Source organism: Malus domestica, chromosome 05, assembly GCF_042453785.1.
Source record: "Malus domestica chromosome 05, GDT2T_hap1".
Taxonomy (NCBI): Eukaryota; Viridiplantae; Streptophyta; class Magnoliopsida; order Rosales; family Rosaceae; genus Malus; species Malus domestica.
This window is the reverse complement of record NC_091665.1, coordinates 4,564,563-4,583,450: the sequence shown is the minus strand read 5'-3', so window position 1 is coordinate 4,583,450 and position 18,888 is coordinate 4,564,563. Positions and strand designations below refer to the sequence as shown.

The following is an 18,888-nucleotide window of genomic DNA, read 5'->3' as shown; positions in this document are numbered from 1 at the left end:
GATCCCAAATCAAAGATATCTGCTACATATGTAAATGGTAAAAAAGATGCTAGCTAAAAATTCATTAAAAAAAAAAAACCTGGATAGTCAATCGTCCTCTATCTCACCAATTTGTAATTATTGGTATTTATTTTGGTTTGGACTTACAACACACAAATCAACATTCAATAATACCCTTACTGATTGAGGATTTCCTTTACAGGGAAAAACGAAATTGTAAACTTCTTAACTTTCTTAAATATAAATATCAAAGCATGAGAAAATCCCGCATACAAAGGAAGCTGCATACCAAATACAGACACAGGAAGAAACGCAGCAACATAAAAGAGAGACCATGTCAATTTCTCGTTGAGATGAATCAAGAGCACAACTGTAGCAGTGAACGCGAGCATGGCCGTCACTAGCGAGAAGAAAAGAAAGGCAAATCCTAAATGCAGCCTGAGCGGAAGAGAATGATGGAAGTTTTTGTACTCAAACGGAGATGTCAAGATCGAGAGAAATGTGACGAGAGAAGACAATGAGCTGATGAGCGAGACAACGCCTGTGATGATAAAGGTAGTGAACAAAGGAGAATGTTGGAGAACAGGAACACCGCCTGAATTGTAACCCCCGGGAGCAGTGTAGGCGGCTGCAAAGACCACAGTGGCCACTAGAGCTGCCACGGTCGAGCATGACTGAGCAGTGTCTTTTATCCATGTTTGTGCCGAATGAAGAAGCTTTTCATGCTCAATATTGAAGAGCTCCTCCGCTGTCACACCCTTGTTGTTGCGGTGCATGATATAATGAGGTGGCGTTATCTTTCCCGCTCGCTACCAACAAAATGGTAAAACTATTAATGTATGAATTATTCTTAGTCTATTTTTGTTTCCAATATGAACGAAAAAAGGCGCAAAATGGTTTTTTTTTTTTATTTTAATTTTTTCATGGGAGGACCCATTAGATTTTAGATGCCTCGTATTAATATTCAATTAATTATTTGCAACAAATTTATGTAATTTCCCATAATTTTGGTAATTCAGATTAAACTATGTATGCCCAAGATGAAGAATAGTTAATTTAAAATGAGAGAGTGTTCAAGTAGAGCAGTGTCCTCCCACCTCTTTCCCCAAGTTTGAATTTCTCATTCCGTAGTGTAATATATAGATGAAGTTAATGTAAAAATATCACTTGTATTAAAAAAAATGTGAGAGGGAATATAATTAAGGCCAGAATCACTCACCACCATCCAACGTAATTCTTCTTGCAATTGCAATGCAGGACCACTTACACTTTGAGTGTCTGGAGAGTAATATGTCATATCTGCAGCTCGATGCAATATGGTATTTCCATCACTGTCAATCCTCGAAGTTAACCTCCACGTTATCGCTCTGCTTCTCTTCACAAGCCTAAATATCTGCAACTGACGATGCTTAATCGACATATGCAAAATGTTTTGTTGACTGCCGATTTCGTGCGCCTCAATCGCCTGAGGATGTACCTCATATATCCTTTTCACAAGAGGTAATATTCCGGTGCTAGTTGCTATAAGCAGTGGGGTGTAGTTATAAATAGTAGATTTTTTTGTTTCTCTTCCATCACCACAAATAGCAGCAATATCTTTCTGTGAGGACACCAAGGAAATTGTCTTGTCTTTCTTTGGTTTCTTACTTTCTACCCACGAATAGTCTTTCTCCACGAGCAGCTGGGTAAGCTCCGATAGTGTTTTTTCTTTTTTTATTTGCTTCAAGATCGAAAAGACTCGAGGCCATCCTGTGTATGATTGATCATGCATATATATAGGAATTAAAATTATAGTTAACTTTGTTTTACCATCACGCATGCATAGTGATTTTTTTTTCCTCTTTTCCGGATTTTTCTGCGTTTGAGATTTTTATGATTAAGGTTGTATCGGGACCCCATCAGGTTCCATATTTCAAGGCTTAAGTACTGAAAAGAACTTTAAAATAATTTTGGGAAATGATACGGAGATCAGATTTTTATATCATATTTGTATATTATTTAATGTGGCAAGTAATGTGTATATGTTACGTCAATTAATGAATTTCTCTTATTAAATATTAATTATATGCATCACTTGCTAAATGAGATGGTACTCCAATAATGTTTTTTCTTTAATTTCTTTCCTTATCCTATGGTTCTGCGTCTTTTCTCATCCTTCCTCCGCTATTCTATTTCCCACATTTCTGTGCAGGTCTCCTTAATTTCTAATGCAATGAAAACTAAAATTGAAGATGAAATGATTATTAAAGAGGCTAGTAACACTTTCACTTTGTAACAAGAGCTCCAATGGGCTCCTTGCTAAAATTTAGTGATAATTAAAAAATTCATCTTCAATAACATCACCAATCATGCTCCTAGGATAGCAAATCCTCCAGTAGCTCTTAAATATGGAAAGGGAAAAAGAAGCTCCTAATGACTAGTAACGTTAATTTTACTACTATGTTCTTAATATTTGAAATAAAAATTACATTTCTATTGGTTCATAGTCTTTTGAAGCAATTTTAAAAATAAAAATAAAAATAGAGAGTATGATTGGAAAGGTATGAACACATATGTTTTGTTACAATATGAGCATAAGTGTAGGTGTATATTGGTCAGCATGTGAGTTCAAATTGGTTTAGAAAAGTCTAATTGGAGAGGTTTGGATGTCCTAGTTAATAAAGAATTGAAACTAGGAATTTGATCCTAAATTACTCACTTATATTAAATATGGGAGACAATCTACCAAGATTCTGAGGAGAATCATAATGATATATTGTTTGTCAATATAAATTGTAGTCACTTCTCTCACAAAAAAAAAAAATACGCTCATTATAAATTGTAGGGACTTATTGTTTGGTTTTATCTAGCAAAGAGAAAAAGCTTACTATTGAAGTCGATTATAACTTCATCTTCTTTGATTTGTAAAGGTCAGATTTATTCTTACATGTTGATCTTTTAGTCTATATATATAATTAAGAATTGAACAAAACATAAAGTTCACAGGAGCAAAACAGCAAAACAACAGAAGACAATAATAAATACGTCGATTTATATATTCGAGGTTTGAGTTTTATTTACTTGTGAGCTTCTTCGACAAGCAAGCTGTGGGAAGCTGTGGAATCCATCTGCTCTCTATATCACCGTTTTGATTTGGTGCGGCCGCATCAACACTATCATCTTCTGAGAGGCCTCAATATATGTAATTAAGATAAAAAGGGAAGCACTGTAAAGTCTTCTCTTGCACTCCGTTAGCAGGAGTAAAACAAGTATTTTCACTAGAGTACAGGTAATTAGTATAGTTATTTAAAAGAGATTAGAAAGAAATGGAGTTTTTATTTTTTATTTATTGTTAGTTACTAATAATACTATGCACATTATTGTGTTTAATGTAAGCGTATAGATACGTACATTTATGAATAAGCATCTTCCATAAGCTTTCGCGATTGTAGACTTGGAAGGCAGATGGCATCTTGGCTAGCAATTGAAGGCTTGTGAAACCATCGTCTTCCTTTGTTTTTGCAAGAAATGGGTACTTTTTCAGTAGCCAAAGAGCAGTGTCTGCATTATTTGTGAAAAGTGGAAACACAAAAGTCAAACACTTACTCAAACTCTAAATAACATACGCCTTGAAGGAGCCCCACCAATATAAACAAGCCCAACTATATTATATATTAATTATTGTCTAACTTTGATGAATAATTATATTTTGAATGGAGATATATATATATATATATATATATATATAGAGAGAGAGAGAGAGAGAGAGAGAGAGAGAGAGAGAGAGAGAGAGAGAGAGAGAGAGAGAGAGAGAGAGAGAGAGAGAGAGAGAGAGAGAGACCAAAATGTTGGTTAATGACAACGATATGAAGAACGGACATGCGATCAACAGATCTGGTGAAGTGGCGCTCTATATTCACATTTTGTTTGTGGAAAAAATCGACCAATTTTGTATGACCGTAAGAAGCTGCCCTGTAGATGGGCGTTTCTCCTAACTTGTTCTCGATCTCCACAATACTTCTAGACCAAGCATCAATAACATCTCGCTCGTACTCATTGGTTTGATCAGCATCCTGTCTAGCAATTAGCTCACTCCTAACGCTGTTATCGTGGCTTACCAACAACATTGCAGCTTTCAGGTTTCCCGACGCCACCACCTCGTGGAGGATGGTGTTCCCATGGCCATTCTCCAGCACCAAGGCATGCCGTAACTTTCTAGGGTCATTGGTCGCAGTTGTCACAAGTGAAATCAAGAACTCGAGCACGTCGCTCTGCCCGGCATAGGCTACGACGTGAAGTACAGTGTCGTTGTTTGTTGTCAATGGAATGAATACCTCTTCCCAGTTTCTCTTATAGTATTGTTTCAAGGGTTCCCAGTTGTCGTGCATGGCCCATTTATATGGCCATTTTGATTGACTCAAAGCCTCTCCCGCTCTTTCTGTTTTCTCATCTTCTTCTCTCTCTTTCTCCAACCTCTCTTTCTCTCTCTCTTTCATATCTTTCTATTTTCACATAGGTACGTTGCTTAATCAAAAAACAAAGTTAAAGAATAAATGCAAAGTTCTCTAAGAGAATTATATATGCAATTTGCATCATAGAATTAGATGCTTTCAAATTATGTAATGTCAAAAGCTGAAAAAAGAGAGTTTTGTAAAGATCCAAAGTTACTAGCTGTCTTCCTCTAAAGTGTGTTAGCATTGATCCTCATAGCACTTCCAGCGTGATGCTACATAATTTGAGATAAAGTGTGTTAGCATTGATCCTCGTAGCACTTCCAGCCTAAATCCCCTCTCCCCACCAAAATCCCCTCTAGCCCACCTAAGTTTACTGGGCTACGAGGGAGCCCAGTTAGTCCCCCAAGGTCAGAATTGCCTAGCCCAGCTCCTAAGTTATGTGATATAACGGTGACATCAGTCACTATTAAAAAATTATAAAAAATAATTAAAAGTTAATTAAAATACCAAAAATTATGAACAAATTAATTAAAATTACAAAAAAGTATTTAAAAAAATTATAATTTTCTATAAATACTGAGCCACGTTCTTCCATCTTACACCACATTTTAATATTTTCAAATATTTTCAACCGATCTTTTATTATTATCCAAATTTAAAAATAAAACAAAATATTTTAATACGAATTGCCTAGAGTATTCAGTTTAGAGGTGTAAATGCACTTAGACAATTACTATTTAGTACAGACAATTACTATTTACTTGGGGGTTTGAATCGCCTATTGCCCAGGGGGCCTAACAACACTAGAACTGCTCCCATCGTTTCCTTCTCTTTTAATTGTTGCTTTTTTCGGTGACTCCTATTATTTTTTAAGGGCGGATGATATTCTAGCCTTTAGTGTTGGTCACGAGAGGTTTTTCAGTATGTTGGGAACACAGTTCGACATACCAAATGTAATAATACACATTCATGTCCTACCAAACGCTTTGCCGCTTCTATGTTTCCCGACGCTTTGCCACTTCTAGGTTTCCCTACGCTGCCGCCTCGTGGAGGATGGTGTTCTCGTGGCCATTCTTTAGCACCAAGGCATGCCGTAACTCTCTAGGGTCATTGGTCGCAGTTGTCACTAGTGAAATCAAGAACTCGAGCACGTCGCTTCGCTCGGCGGAGGCTACGATCTGAAGTACAGTGTTGTCGTTCGTTGTCAATGGACTGAATACCTCTTCCCAGTTTGTCTTATAGTATTGTTTCAGGCATTCCCAGTTGTCGTCTATAGCCCATTGATATGGCCTTTTTGTTCGACTCAAACCCTTTCCCGCTCTTTATATTTTCTCATCTTTTTCTCTCTTCCATCTCTCTCTTCAATCTCTCTCTCGTACAATTTACACAGTGGTATTGTATGTGACTCATTTGCTTCATTTTATAGTCCATATTCTGGCCTTTTTTTCTGTACAATATTCACCATCAAGCTAGCTAGATGGTAAGCTGCACATAGTACATTGCTTAATCAAGAAACAAAGTTAAAGAATAACTGCAAAGTTTTCTAAGAGAATTATATATGCAATTTGCATCAAAGAATTAGATGCATCAAATTCTATAATGTCAAAAGCTGAAAAAAAAGAGTTTTGAAAAGATCTAAAGTTACCATCTGTGTTCTTACCAGCTTTATTGTAAAGTGTGTTAGCATTGATCCTCATCGTTTCTCTTTCTTTTAATTCTTGCTTTTTCTGATGACTCCTATTATTTTTAGGGGCGGATGATATTTTAGCCTTTAGTGTTGGTCACAAGAGATTTTTCAGTGTATCAAGAATATGACTCGATAAACCAAATACAAGAGCATCTCCAACCAATGCTTTAAATTGCCAAGTAGACATGTAATGGTAAAAAATGGTATCTCATTTCATTCCAACCCGTGGATTGAAGGCTTGGTGGGAGGCGTCAAAAGTGCCGCCTCCAAAATGCATATGCCAAATAATAATTATTATTATTATTTCGTTTTTTTCTTTTAACTTTTGGACCAGCCTTGCATTGAATACTTGGTATACGTGTAGATATTTTATATTTCTTTTAATATTTATTATGATTTGAAAAAGTAATCTTAAAATAAAAGTAATATATTAGACACATTGGTTGGCAATTCAATTTTAACATGATGTCAAACTGCCACGTAGATCATCACATTCAAATTTGGTGTTCAATATTTAACGTTTTTTTGGAGATGCTTTAATAATAGAATTGGTTAAAAACTTTAAAAACAATCCTAACAAATTGTATTATAACACTTAATATACTGAATTGTGTTTGTCACGTACTAAAAAATTTCTTGATATTCACAACCTTTTAACCCCCGGCTATAGCTAATTTGATGTAAACCCAAATCGCTTATAGAGCGAAAATACAACTCCTCTATTAAAAGCGTGTGATCCTACATATAATAAAACCCAGTTCCCCCAGCACTGTTTTCATTGTTCATGAACAGTAAAAGTACGGTAATGCCCTCGGGTTTTCTAAGCTTTGCCCTTATGTGTGCAGTCAATTGCCGGTTTTACCCATTGATCCCAAGGGTTCTGTGTCGTTTCTTTCTCTCCTTCCATTCATCTCTTTCACTTTACCTTTCAGTTCTCCATTTTCTGCTTTCCTCAACTGGGTTTTCCTTCGTCGTCGTTGTGCGCTCTGATTTCTCTCAATTTCTTCCTTTTCGTTTCGCGAAATTATCTCCGGCGAGACACGATCTTTGATTTTTGCAATCATTGTTGGCTGTTCTTCTCTGTTTTTGGCTGCCATCCGTACGTTGGATCGATTTCGTCTTTTTCACCGTTTTGTTTCAGCCTGTCTGTTGAGAGAATTTTTACGTATTAAGGTTAGTGATTTCTAAGCTTTTGAGTTTTGCATTGCAGTTCGATTTCATTTTTGGTTGTCTTGCCCAAATGTTAGAAGCTTTTAATTTTTTTGGGTTCAATTTTAAATGGGTTTTTGCTTTCGGAGTTTTCGTTTGATGACAGAGATGGGGGTTTTTGGGGAAAAACTTTTAATCCGTGAGTGTTTTAGTTAAGTTGTGTTGTGGGTCTTGACAAATGGACTTTTTGTTGAAATTGTTTCTCTTCTCATTTTTGGTTTTTGGTTTTTGGATTTTGGATTTTTTTTCTTTGTTTTTTTGCCATCGGGTTTTGCATGTGGGTGTATAATCAGGTGTTCTTTTGAATTTCAGGTTTCTATTTTTTTGGAACTTTAGTATGCAGCTTTGGAAGACATTTATGCTTAAGGTGAGAAACTTTGGTTGCTCGCTTTTGGGTTTTGTTGTAGAATTAAGTTTTTTTTGTTTTTTTTTGTTTTTTGTTTTTTAAAGAGTTACATTCGTGGATTTTTGGGTTTTTGTTTTCAGGCTTTAGCGCCGTCGTTTTCCGAAGCCCTCTCAAGGTAAGCAATTTAAATTTCTGGTGGTTTTAGATTTTTGTATTAAGTTTTATTATATTGGAGTTAAATTCGGTTGCACCTTGGAGTTGGTTTTGTTTAAGTTTATAATGAAGTTGAATTTGGTTGTTTTTTGGGGTTGATTTTGTTTAGTTTTATTTATGCTTTAAACTTAAGGAGTAAATAGGTCCTCATTACAACACCAATGTACCACTTAGATACATATATATATAAGTGAAAGGTCAGACTGATACATTTTGGACAAGTGTATCAGACGTGTACCTCCGATCTGGAGGAGTTTCTCCATTGAAGTGTTTTAAGATATGCTCAAAGCATTTGATGTATCTCTGGGAAAATCATAGAAAAAATTGTTAATCACAATGATGTAGATAGATAAGGAACATCAAGCTTAAACGGGAAATCCAAAAATTTAACTGACTCACAATCTTACTTGGGACAACCAGAGTTTTTCCATCTATACACCTTATATGGTTATAGTAATTCATGGCCTCCTCAGCCGTAGGGAAGAACTGCAGATACATGGAAAAACAAACAAGAAAAAGTTATAGTCATAAGTGCAAGAAATATAAAGCCAGAAGAAGCACCAACATTTCCACCATACAACCCCAGGTCTTAAGGTGCTGATTATTGATCTTACCTTAGGAAATAAGAGAAGGCTACCAATCGTCACTCCTGTCCTTGCCATACCAGCTTTGCAATGAACCACCACAACATTTTCGATGCCATCCTGTAACCATGAATGAGCACTTCGACAGAAAGATTCTATGAGTTCGATTGGGGGGGGCAATTATGATCATCAAATGGGAAACTTGCAACCTTAAAACATTCAGAGAAGCCAAATGTAGAAGAAGCTGTTATTCAACATGACTGAAAAACAGAATTACAGCCACGAAAAGTTAAACGTTTTAATCTATTTGACTATACTTTCAACTTTCTTCTTTCTCAATATATTAACACATACAAGATAGCCCTCGCCCATGAGCGGTAGGTCTCGGGTTCGAGACTTGGGAGCAGCCTCTCCATATATGGGGGTAAGGCTAGCCGACATTTACCTCTCCCAGACCCTGCGTAAAGCGGGAGCCTTGTGCACTGGGTACGACCTTTATACAAGATAGCCCTCATTAAGTCATCACATCATTCACATAAATATCTTATGATTTCATCAACGGCCATTTTGTTATTTAATCGAGATGTTAAAGTGAAGAACCTTAATAGCTCCATCAATGATACAGAATTCTGTTATTATTATTATTATTATTTTGCATATAAAAATGTGCCAAGCACTTCACCTAGCAACAATATCATACCTTATTTTTCAATTTACTTATAAGGTTTCACATTTTTGTAAGTATCAAGAACAAAAACCTGGAACAGCCTCACAATTTGGTGCACTGACTAGGTAATTGACAGTTGGGTATAGGTATGGGTAGTTAAAAACTATGAGTCATGAAAATTATTGTCAAATGCAAGGACAGAAGGTCGTGTATTTGCAAAGTTGAAGCGGCCCAAGGACTGAGTTGGTATGTTTGAGTAGATTACCTGATCTCCTTAGTTGGGTTTAGGTTTAATGCTCAGTAGTTGTTGTGCTTCTGCTGTTTTTTAGTTGTCGAGGATATGCAGGGAGAGCAAGTAAAAAGATTGTATTCACTGTGTTGACGCATTATTGAACAAGAGACCCAAAAGGAAGGACATATTCGATCTCAAGGTCTGTCAGCTTTCACTTCTTAATTTTATTATTGTTAATTTTGTTTGCTCTTTGAAATTTGAATGCATGAGTTTTTTAATTTTTTTGCGATTAGTTTACCTGAGATGGGTTTTGGGTAATCATATGTTATTTTCTGATTTGGTTACAGGATGCGAATCATTGCTTCTTTAGAAAAGATTAAGGAAGGTGAGCAATTTCAGAAAAAAAAAGTGATTATCATTTTCTAGAGATCATGGCATGCCCTTCCGTTATTTTTTGGTGGTTGTAAAATTATGACCTGACAGGGAAGTGGGTTTTGACAAGATTTTTTATTTTTATTTTAAATTTTACATCTGTAGTGTCATGTTAGCATTATTGCTTACGTATAAATGCGAGTGTGTTTTACATTTATATAATGCCTTTAATTTTAACCTCTGCATTTTCAATGTTCACCTTTAATTATCCTTTGTTTTACATCTCAGTGACGGCACAAAAGCTTCATAGAAAAAGTATCAGCTTTTGACTCAAATTTCAACGGTGCCCCTATCATTTCTCCGAAAATCAAAGCAACCCCAAGCAATTCCGGAATCATTTTTATGTGTCCCAAAATCCAGTATGTATTATCTTCATCTCAAATTTATTCGTCTCACAAACGTTGATATCAAGTTCATAGTTTTTCATTGTTCGAAATTCCACACTACTCAATATTTAATAACACTTTTATTTTCCTCTATTTACCTTTTTATTAGTGATGTTGCAGCAAAGGAAATATCAGACACGACTCTTACTCCAAAGGCTCCAACCAGAAATGTATCAGATTCCCCAATCATTTCTGAAACCATATTTATGGCTGCAAAACAGAGTATGTATACCCTTTCATTGTTCTCTACTTTTTGAATTTTTAACGACCTATTAAACATGATCTCTTTATCCCATTCGCTTAAAACTCAAATAGTTCACTAGATTTCTTTATCATAGTATCTTTCGACCATCTTTTGTATGTAGGTAGGACAATTTCGTAAATCTTTGGTATGTAAATATTATATACATATGCTTCAAGCATTCACTTTTGTATGTAAATAGGATTATCTACCAAATCTTTTGCACGTAAAATAGTATGTACATATAGATCGAGTATTTTTGTATGTACATAGTGCTATACACAAAATTTCATACAGTTTTCAATCCCGCAGCATTGCGCGGGCATCTCTTACTAGTCTCCTCTATAGTTCTCTCTAATTACAGAAGAAAGAACTAAAAAGTAGAAACAGAATGATAATAGCATAGAGCTTTTCCAATATTGAGTATAATTCTCTTAACTGGGGTATTCTCTTAACTGGGGTCGACATGTGGATACCCATATAGCTCTCCCCAACTCACACTTTTCGCCATTGTCATCAAACTTCCTTCCTTTGGCTTCAAGAACTTGAGCATGCTCTTGACACTCTTAGAATCATATCGTTTTCAGTTTTTGTTTTCCCTTTTTAAAAAACTGAAAGTTGAAATCTTGTTTGATAACTATTTTCAGTTTTCAAAAAATCTAGCAATTTGATAACCATTTTGTATTCAGTTTTTTTTCTTCACTTTTAAAAAAACTGAAATCTTGTTTGATAACCATTTTCAGTTTTCAGCAAAATGAAAACTAAATACTACTTTCTTGATTTTTCAAAATTTGGCCTTGAGTTTTTCGTTTTTTGGTTTTCAGTTTTCATTTTTTTTGGAAACTAAAAGTAGTTACAAGAACCAAAACTACTTTCTTGATTTTTCAAAAATGAAAACTACTTTCTTGATTTTTCAAAAAAGTGAAAACTGAAAGTAGTTACCAAACAAGAACCAAAACTACTTTCTTGATTTTTCAAAAAAGTGAAAAATGAAAACCCAAAAATAAAAAACGAAATGGTTATCAAATAGTCCCTTAGATATGCATTATTGGTTTCTATCCGCTCCTCGCTCCTTGGGGTGTCCTGCTCTTTAACATTCTTTGATGAGCACTGGCTCAGTGACCACTTTTGGTCTATCAACTATTATCAAATTAATATAGGTGATAAATTTGCCACTTAGTATTACGGTTTAGTGGTATTCATCTTCACTTTTACGTGAGAGGTAAGTTGAATATCATAGTGCGCAACGAACAAGACTACAAAATAATAGGAATATTATTAAACTAACGAGAATGCCAGAACGGTTACAAAACCCTAGAAAGCTACATTGTGACTAACTTGATAATCTACGAGCTACAAAGCATCATATATATAGAGAACTAACATAACCCTAATAAGCAAGAAAACGAAACTCTAATACTAACAGGCTAAGCCCAAATTCAAATAATAAAATAATCCTAAACTCCAACATCGCTCGTCAAACTCACGCCATGAGTTTGCCAACAAGCAGATGCGGATGCAAGCTCCGTTAGGCAGACAAGACAAGACAAGCTTTGTTAGGCGGACACGACAAGGCAAGCTCCATTTTTTGTATCTTTTTTTCTTTTTTTTTTCCTTTTTTGTTTTGTTTTATGGTGGGCGTGATGGCGGGTTTGATGCAGGTTGATGGGTTCAACAAATATGATCAGGTGGGCTTGGTCGGCATAGTGGCAGATGTGCAGCAACAGGTTAGGGAGCGAAGCATCTGGAGTCAGGGATGGCAGCAGGTACATCAGTGGTGCAAGACATAGGTGTAGCAGTGGTGTGGTGGATCAGTTAGATCGGCGGGTTGGGATCTAGGTTGTAGGTTCCTTCAGTGCTGGGGTTTTCAGGTATGCGGGATGGATGCAATCGGTTGCTTCGATGCAGGTTTGGGTTCTGGCAGATAACGAACGGCGCGGCGTGCCTCCCAAATCCCAGGCAAACAGATTCAACTTTTTTCCTTTGTTTACAAACAACAAAACCCTAATTAAAACAAAACTGATACTGAACAAACAAACAAATCGATATCAACCCCAAAACAGATTAATTCTCGAAGGATTTAACCTGCTCTGATACCAAGTTGAATATCAGAGGGCGCAACGAACAAGACTACAAAATAATAGGAATATTATTAAACTAACGAGAATGCCGGAACGGCTACAAAATCCTAGAAGGTTACATTGTGACTAAGTTGATATTCTACGAGCTACAAAACATCATATATATAGAGAACTAACCTAACCCTAATAAGCAAGAAAACGAAACCCTAATACTAACGGGCTAAGCCCAAATTCAAATAACAAAATAATCCTAAATTCCAACAGGTATTAGGTTCGATTTTTGCCAAAGGTGAATTTGAACCATATTCTTGCTAGTTATTGTGAGATTCTCTCATCCCTTTAGTGTAGATCGTTTGTTAAAAAAAATATAGGCGATAATTTACAAGCTATATTTCACACCTCTCATTAACACTCTCAGAAAACTTGAACAATGAAATAAAGGGAGTAACAACTATTTGAGAAAACAACACACACTGATTATTGAATAAAGATTACAATTCTTGTTGTTGAATACATTTCAATAAATAAATAAATAAATAATAGCTCCCAAAATCAAAGATATCTGCTACATAGATATTTAAATGGTAAAAAAATGCTTAGCTAAAAATATAAAAAAAGCTGTGAAGTCAATCGTCCATTATCTCACCAATTTGTAATTATTGGTATTTATTTTGGTTTGGACTTGCAACACACAAATCAACATTCAATAATACCCTTACTGATTGAGGATTTCCTTTACAGGGAAAAACGAAATTATAAACTTCTTAACTTTTTTAAATAGAAATATCAGGGCATGAGAAAATCCCGCATACAAAGGAAGCTGTATGAGCCCAAATACAGACACAGGAAGAAAGGCAGCAACATAAAGGAGAGACCTTGTCAATTCCTCATCGAGATGAATCAAGAGCACAGCTGTAGCGGTGAACACGAGCATGGTCGTCACTAGCGAGAAGAAAAGAAAGGCAAATCCTAAATGCAGCCTGAGCGGAAGAGATTGATGGAAGTTTTTGTACTCAAACGGAGATGTCAAGATCGAGAGAAACGTGACGAGAGAAGACAATGAGCTGATGAGCGAGACAACATCTGTGATGATAAAGGTAGTGAAGAAGGGAGAATGTCGAAGAACAGGAGCACCGCCTGAACTGTAACCCCCGGGAGCAGTGTAGGCGGCTGCAAAGACCACAGTGGCCACTAGAGCTGCCACGGCCGAGCATGACTGAGCAGTGCCTCTTATCCATGTTTGTGCCGAATGAAGAAGCTTTGCATGCTCAGTATTGAAGAGCTCCTCCGCTGTCATACCCATGTTGTTGCGGTGCATCATGTAATGAGGAGGCATTATCTTTCTCACGCGCTACCAACAAATTGGTAAAACTAACTATTAATGTATGAATTAACCATTTCAATTCTTAGTCTAGCATATTTTTGTTTCCAATATGAATAAAAGGAAGGCTCATTATTATTTTTTTTACTTTTAATTTTTTATGGGAAGACTCATTAGATTTTAGGTGGCTGATATTAACTGTAGAATATATTCAATTAATTATTTACAACAAAATTATGTAATTTCCCATAATTTTGATAATTCAAATTAAACTATGTTTACCCAAGATGAATAATAGTTTATTCAAACTGAGAGAATGTTTCTCCAAGTTCGAATTTCTCATTCTGTAGTTTATATGTCGATGAATTTAATGTTAAAATATCAATTGTATAAAAAACCGTGAAAGAGAATATAACTAGGGCCAGAGTCACTCACCACCATCCAACGTAATTCTTCTTGTAATTGCAATGCAGGACCACTTACACTTTGAGTGTCTGGAGAGTAATATGTCATATCTGCAGCTCGATGCAATATGGTATTTCCATCACTGTCAATCCTCGAAGATAACCTCGACGTTATTGATCTGCTTCTCTTCACAAGCCTAAATATCTGCAACTGACGGTGCTTAATCGACATATGCAAAATGTTTTGTTGATTGCCGATATCGTGCGCCTCAGCCGCCTGAGGATGTACCTCAAACATCTTTTTCACGAGAGGTAATATTCCGGTGCTAGTTGCTATAAGCAGTGGGGTGTAGTTATAAATAGTATATTTTTTTGTTTCTCTTCCATCACCACCAATAGCAGCTCTATCTTTCTGTAAGGACACCAATGAAACTGTCTTGTCTTTCTCTGTTTTCTTACTTTCTACCCACGAATAATCTTTCTCTACGAGCAGATGAGTGAGCTCCGATAGTGATTTTTCATTTTTTATTTGCTTCACGATCGAAAACACTCGAGGCCATCCTGTGTATGATTGATCATGCATATATAGGATTAAAATTAACAATATAATTAACTTAGTTTTCACCATCATGATAGGCTTAAGTAGTTTACCGAAAAAACAAAGGCTTAAGTGAAAAGAACTTAAAATAATTTTTGAAAGAAGATCCCATTTTTGTATCACATTTGCGTGTCATTCAATGTGACAAGTGGTGTGTACATGTCATGTTAATTAATGAATTTCTCTCATTACATGCATCACTTGCCACATGAGATGGTACCCTAATAATTTTTGGTCTTTAGTTTTCATTTTTTGTGTCTTCGTTATCCATTTTCTACATCTCTTCCCATCCTTCCTTCACTATTCTATTTCCCACATTTCTATATAGGTCTCATCTATTTCTAATACAATGAAAACTAAAAACTCTAAAAATAAATGATTAGTAAAGGGCTAGTAACGCTTTCTAACTAGAGATTCTCCAATGAGTTCCTTGCTAAAATTTAGCGATAGTTAAAAAAAATTCATATTCAATCCTCTAGTAGCTCTTAAATCTGGGAAGGGAAAAAGAAGCTCCTAATGACTCTAGCATTAATTACTACTATGTTTAAATTAGTTTATAATCAAAATAGGGAGTATGATTGGAGAGGTATGAACACATATGAACATGTTCTATTAGAATATGAGCATAAGTGTAGGTGTATACTGGTCAGTCGTTTTAGTTTAAATTAGTTTAGAAAAGACTTATTGGAATTGACTGTCCTAGTTAATAAAGGATTAAAACTAGGAATTGATCCTAAATTACTCACTTGTATCAAAAAATGGGAGGCAATCTTGGTTTAGGAGAATTGCAGGGATATATTATTTGTCAATATAAATAGTAGTAACTGCTCTCACAGAAAAATACCCTCATTATATTGGACCAAAGACATTGTTTGATTGAGTAGTGTGTATCTAGCAGAGAGAAGAAACTTACTATTGAAGTCGACTATAACTTCATCTTCTTTGATTTGTAAAGGTCAGATTTATTCTTACATGTTCATCATTTAGTCCATATAATTAAGAATTGAACAAAGCATACAATTCATAGGAGCAAAACAACAAAAGACAATAATATATTACGTTCGATTTATTATATTCGAGGTTTGAGATTTATTTACTTGAGAGCGTCTTCGACAAGCAAGCTGTGGGAAGCTGTGGAATCCATCTGCTCTCTATATCACCGTCCCCATCAACATTATCATCTTCAGAGATGCCTGAATAATATATGTAATTAAGATAGAAAGGGAAGCAGAAATATGATCTCATCCTAAATTCTATTCTTGCACTCCATTAGCAGGAGTAAAACAACTGTTTTTACTAGAGTACAGGTAATTAGTATAGTTAAAGTGTTGTGAATTGTTTAATCCGAATATCATGAACACATCATTACATACTAGCTGCTAGATTAAAGTCCTATGTTATATATGCATGTGGAATGAAGCTACGGAGAACATAAAAAGAGATTAGAGAGAAATGGAGTTTTTATTTTTTTTATGTTTTTAATATTGTTATTTACTATACACATTATTGTATTTAATGAAAGCGGGGGACATAGTTGGGAGTTTATTTCGATGTGGTATACAATTCCTCTTCTCTTAAATAATAGTATAGACACGTACATTTATGAATAAGCATCTTCCATAAGCTTTTGCGATAGTAAACTTGGAAGGCAGATGGCATCTGGGCTAGCAATTGAAGGCTTGTGAAACCATTGTCTTCCCTTCTTTTTGCAAGACATGGGTACTTTTTCAGTAACCAAACAGCAGTTTCTGCATTATATATGAAAAGTGGAAACAGAACAGAAGAAAGAATGTTAATCAAACAACTAAAAGACTTATTCTCGCAAATTAGCTGATTTTTACGGAAGTAAATATTATGATAGCCTCTTGCCACACATCTACCCGTGTGTCAATTGGTTATTTAATATTTTATTCTTTTATTAAAAAATTGTATTTACATGTTTTTTCAATAAAAATAAAAATAAATACGTAAAAAACTACCCTCCTGTGCGTGAGGTAATTTCATTTTGGATTTTACAGTTTTCTTAGGCCTTCCACAGTGGGCCGGAAAAAGTGAGTGCCATACCACTATATTGGATTCATATAGAATCATACTCTTACAATGGATGAGAAAATTTGACTGTGAGAATAATATATTGAACTCATACTAGTGTGGCTATAATGTTATAGGTATCAAACTCAGGTTGCCTTATTACTAAAAGGGAAGATGGGCATTTTTCAAAAGTACAAAAAAATGACACACTTGCGCAAACTCAAAATAACATACGCCTTGGAGGAGCCCCCCCAATATAAACAAGCCCAACTATATATATTAATTATTGTCTAACTTCGATGAATAATGCTATTTTGAATGTTGAGAGAGAGACCAAAATGTTGGTTAATGACAGCGATATGAAGAACAGACATGCGATCAACGCATCTGGTTAAGTGGCGCTCTATATTTACATCTTGTATGTTGAAATAGTCGAACAACTTTGTGTGACCGTAAGAAGCTGCCCTGTAGAACGGCGTTTCTCCTAACTTGTTCTTAATCTCTACAATACGTGTAGAGCTAGCATCAACATCCGGCTCATACTCATTGTCTTGGTCAGCATCCCGTCTAGCAATTAGCTCTCTCCTATTGTGGTCATCGTGGCTTACCAACAGCATTGCGGCTTTCAGGTTTCCCGACGCTGCCACCTCGTGGAGGATGGTGCTCCCGTGGCTATTCTCCAGCACCAAGGCATTCCGTAAATTCCGAGGGTTGTCGTTGGTCGCAGTCGTCACAAGTGAAATCAAGAATTCAAGCACGTCACTCCGCCCGGCAAAGGCTACGACGTGAAGTACAGTGTCATCGTTCGTTGTCAATGGACTGAGTACCTCTTCCCATTTTCCCTTATAGTATTGTTTCAGGCATTCCCAGTTGTCGTACATGGCCCATTGATATGGCCTTTCTGTTCGACTCAGTGCCTTTCCCTTTCTTTCTATTTCCTCATCATCTATTTTCTCATCATTTTCTCTCTGTTTCTTCAACCTCTCCATCTCTCTCTCTTCCATCTCTCTCTCTTTTATCTCTCTCTTTCTCTCTCTCTCTCTCTCTCTCGTACAGTTTACAAAGTGATAGTACTGCATGTGACTCATTTGCTTCATTGATAGTCCATATTCTGGCCTTTTTTCTGTACAATCTTCACCATCAGGCTAGCTAGATGGTAAGCTGCACATAGGTACGTTGCTTAATCAAGTAACAAAGTTAAAGAACAACTGCAAAGTACAATTATTAAATATGCAATTTTCATCAAAGAATTAGATGCTTTCAAACTATATAATTTCAGACGTTGCTTAATCAAGAAACAAAGTTAAAGAACTGCAAAGTTCTCTACGATTATTAAATATGCAATTTTCATCAAAGAATTAGATGCTTTCAAACTATATAATGCCAAAAGCTGCAAAATGAGAGTTTTGAAAAGATTCAAAGTTACCAGCTGTTTCTTCCCAGCCTTATGGTAAAGTGTGTTAGCATTGATCCTCATGGTTTCGGTTTTGAAGGCTGGTATCGCAGAGAAAGAAGATAAGTAATTATGATTCAAACCCAAAAAGAAGATTAGAAGTGAAGAAAAGTAAGAAAAAAACATAGCTAGCTTTGTTTTGTTTCCTTGAGAAGTTGAAAGGTGACAAAAATCTTCGCTTGCTTCGTTTCTTTTTCTTTTAGTTCTTGCTTTTTTTAGCAGGTTGACAAAAAAATTTAACTAAATTTGCAAACTAAATAATGTGTTACTAATAGGAAATAAGCATGGTAATCAAAACTTAAGTAATAATCCAATCATCACCATCTACATCATTTGGTTTACAAAATTTGGTTTAGAAATTTGGTCTCCCTAGCATTACCCCTATTTTTTAGGGGAGGATGATATTCTAGCGTTTAGTGTTAGCTACGAGAGACTTTTCAGTGTGTCCGAGTCTAAGGTTGCGGGAGGAAATCTTAATTGAGTGAAAAAGTAATTAATCAAGGTTAATTTTGTTGACGTTTTGTATATTCCTGGGATTCTTAATTTAGCATGATTTCATGTAAATTAGTT

The 18,888-nt window shown here is 35.6% G+C and overlaps 2 protein-coding genes and 1 long non-coding RNA gene across 10 annotated transcripts; 1 reads left to right on the top strand and 2 right to left on the bottom strand.

Annotated features, from left to right (window-relative positions):
• Positions 1-99: 99 nt before the first annotated feature.
• On the bottom strand, positions 100-4,532 carry LOC103402219 (protein ACCELERATED CELL DEATH 6-like). 2 transcript variants are annotated; one of them, XM_070822137.1, is made up of 5 exons: positions 3,821-4,532; positions 3,391-3,540; positions 3,061-3,171; positions 1,220-1,749; positions 100-809 (listed from the first exon to the last, which is right to left on the bottom strand). In XM_070822137.1, the coding sequence occupies exons 1-5, from the start codon at positions 4,473-4,475 to the stop codon at positions 177-179; spliced, it is 2,079 nt and encodes a 692-aa protein (XP_070678238.1). In that variant the 5' UTR covers positions 4,476-4,532; the 3' UTR covers positions 100-176. The 2 variants fall into 2 exon arrangements, with proteins under 2 accessions (XP_070678238.1, XP_070678239.1); XM_070822138.1 differs by having other exon boundaries at positions 3,061-3,159.
• A 2,487-nt stretch (positions 4,533-7,019) lies between these two features.
• On the top strand, positions 7,020-14,722 carry LOC103402139 (uncharacterized). Of its 7 annotated transcripts, none has more exons than XR_011581164.1 (9): positions 7,020-7,293; positions 7,642-7,696; positions 7,816-7,850; positions 9,469-9,570; positions 9,719-9,756; positions 10,032-10,162; positions 10,299-10,411; positions 13,253-13,876; positions 14,306-14,722. It is a non-coding gene; the product is annotated as an uncharacterized lncRNA (long non-coding RNA). The 7 variants fall into 7 exon arrangements; XR_001785916.3 differs by lacking the exons at positions 13,253-13,876; positions 14,306-14,722 and adding exons at positions 11,941-12,004; positions 12,092-12,490; XR_011581168.1 differs by lacking the exon at positions 13,253-13,876 and having other exon boundaries at positions 14,306-14,437.
• On the bottom strand, positions 12,287-18,020 carry LOC139196344 (uncharacterized). The gene is made up of 5 exons (XM_070822136.1): positions 17,200-18,020; positions 16,433-16,582; positions 15,932-16,027; positions 14,268-14,797; positions 12,287-13,862 (listed from the first exon to the last, which is right to left on the bottom strand). The coding sequence occupies exons 1-5, from the start codon at positions 17,960-17,962 to the stop codon at positions 13,227-13,229; spliced, it is 2,175 nt and encodes a 724-aa protein (XP_070678237.1). The 5' UTR covers positions 17,963-18,020; the 3' UTR covers positions 12,287-13,226.
• Between the last annotated feature and the right edge of the window lie 868 nt (positions 18,021-18,888).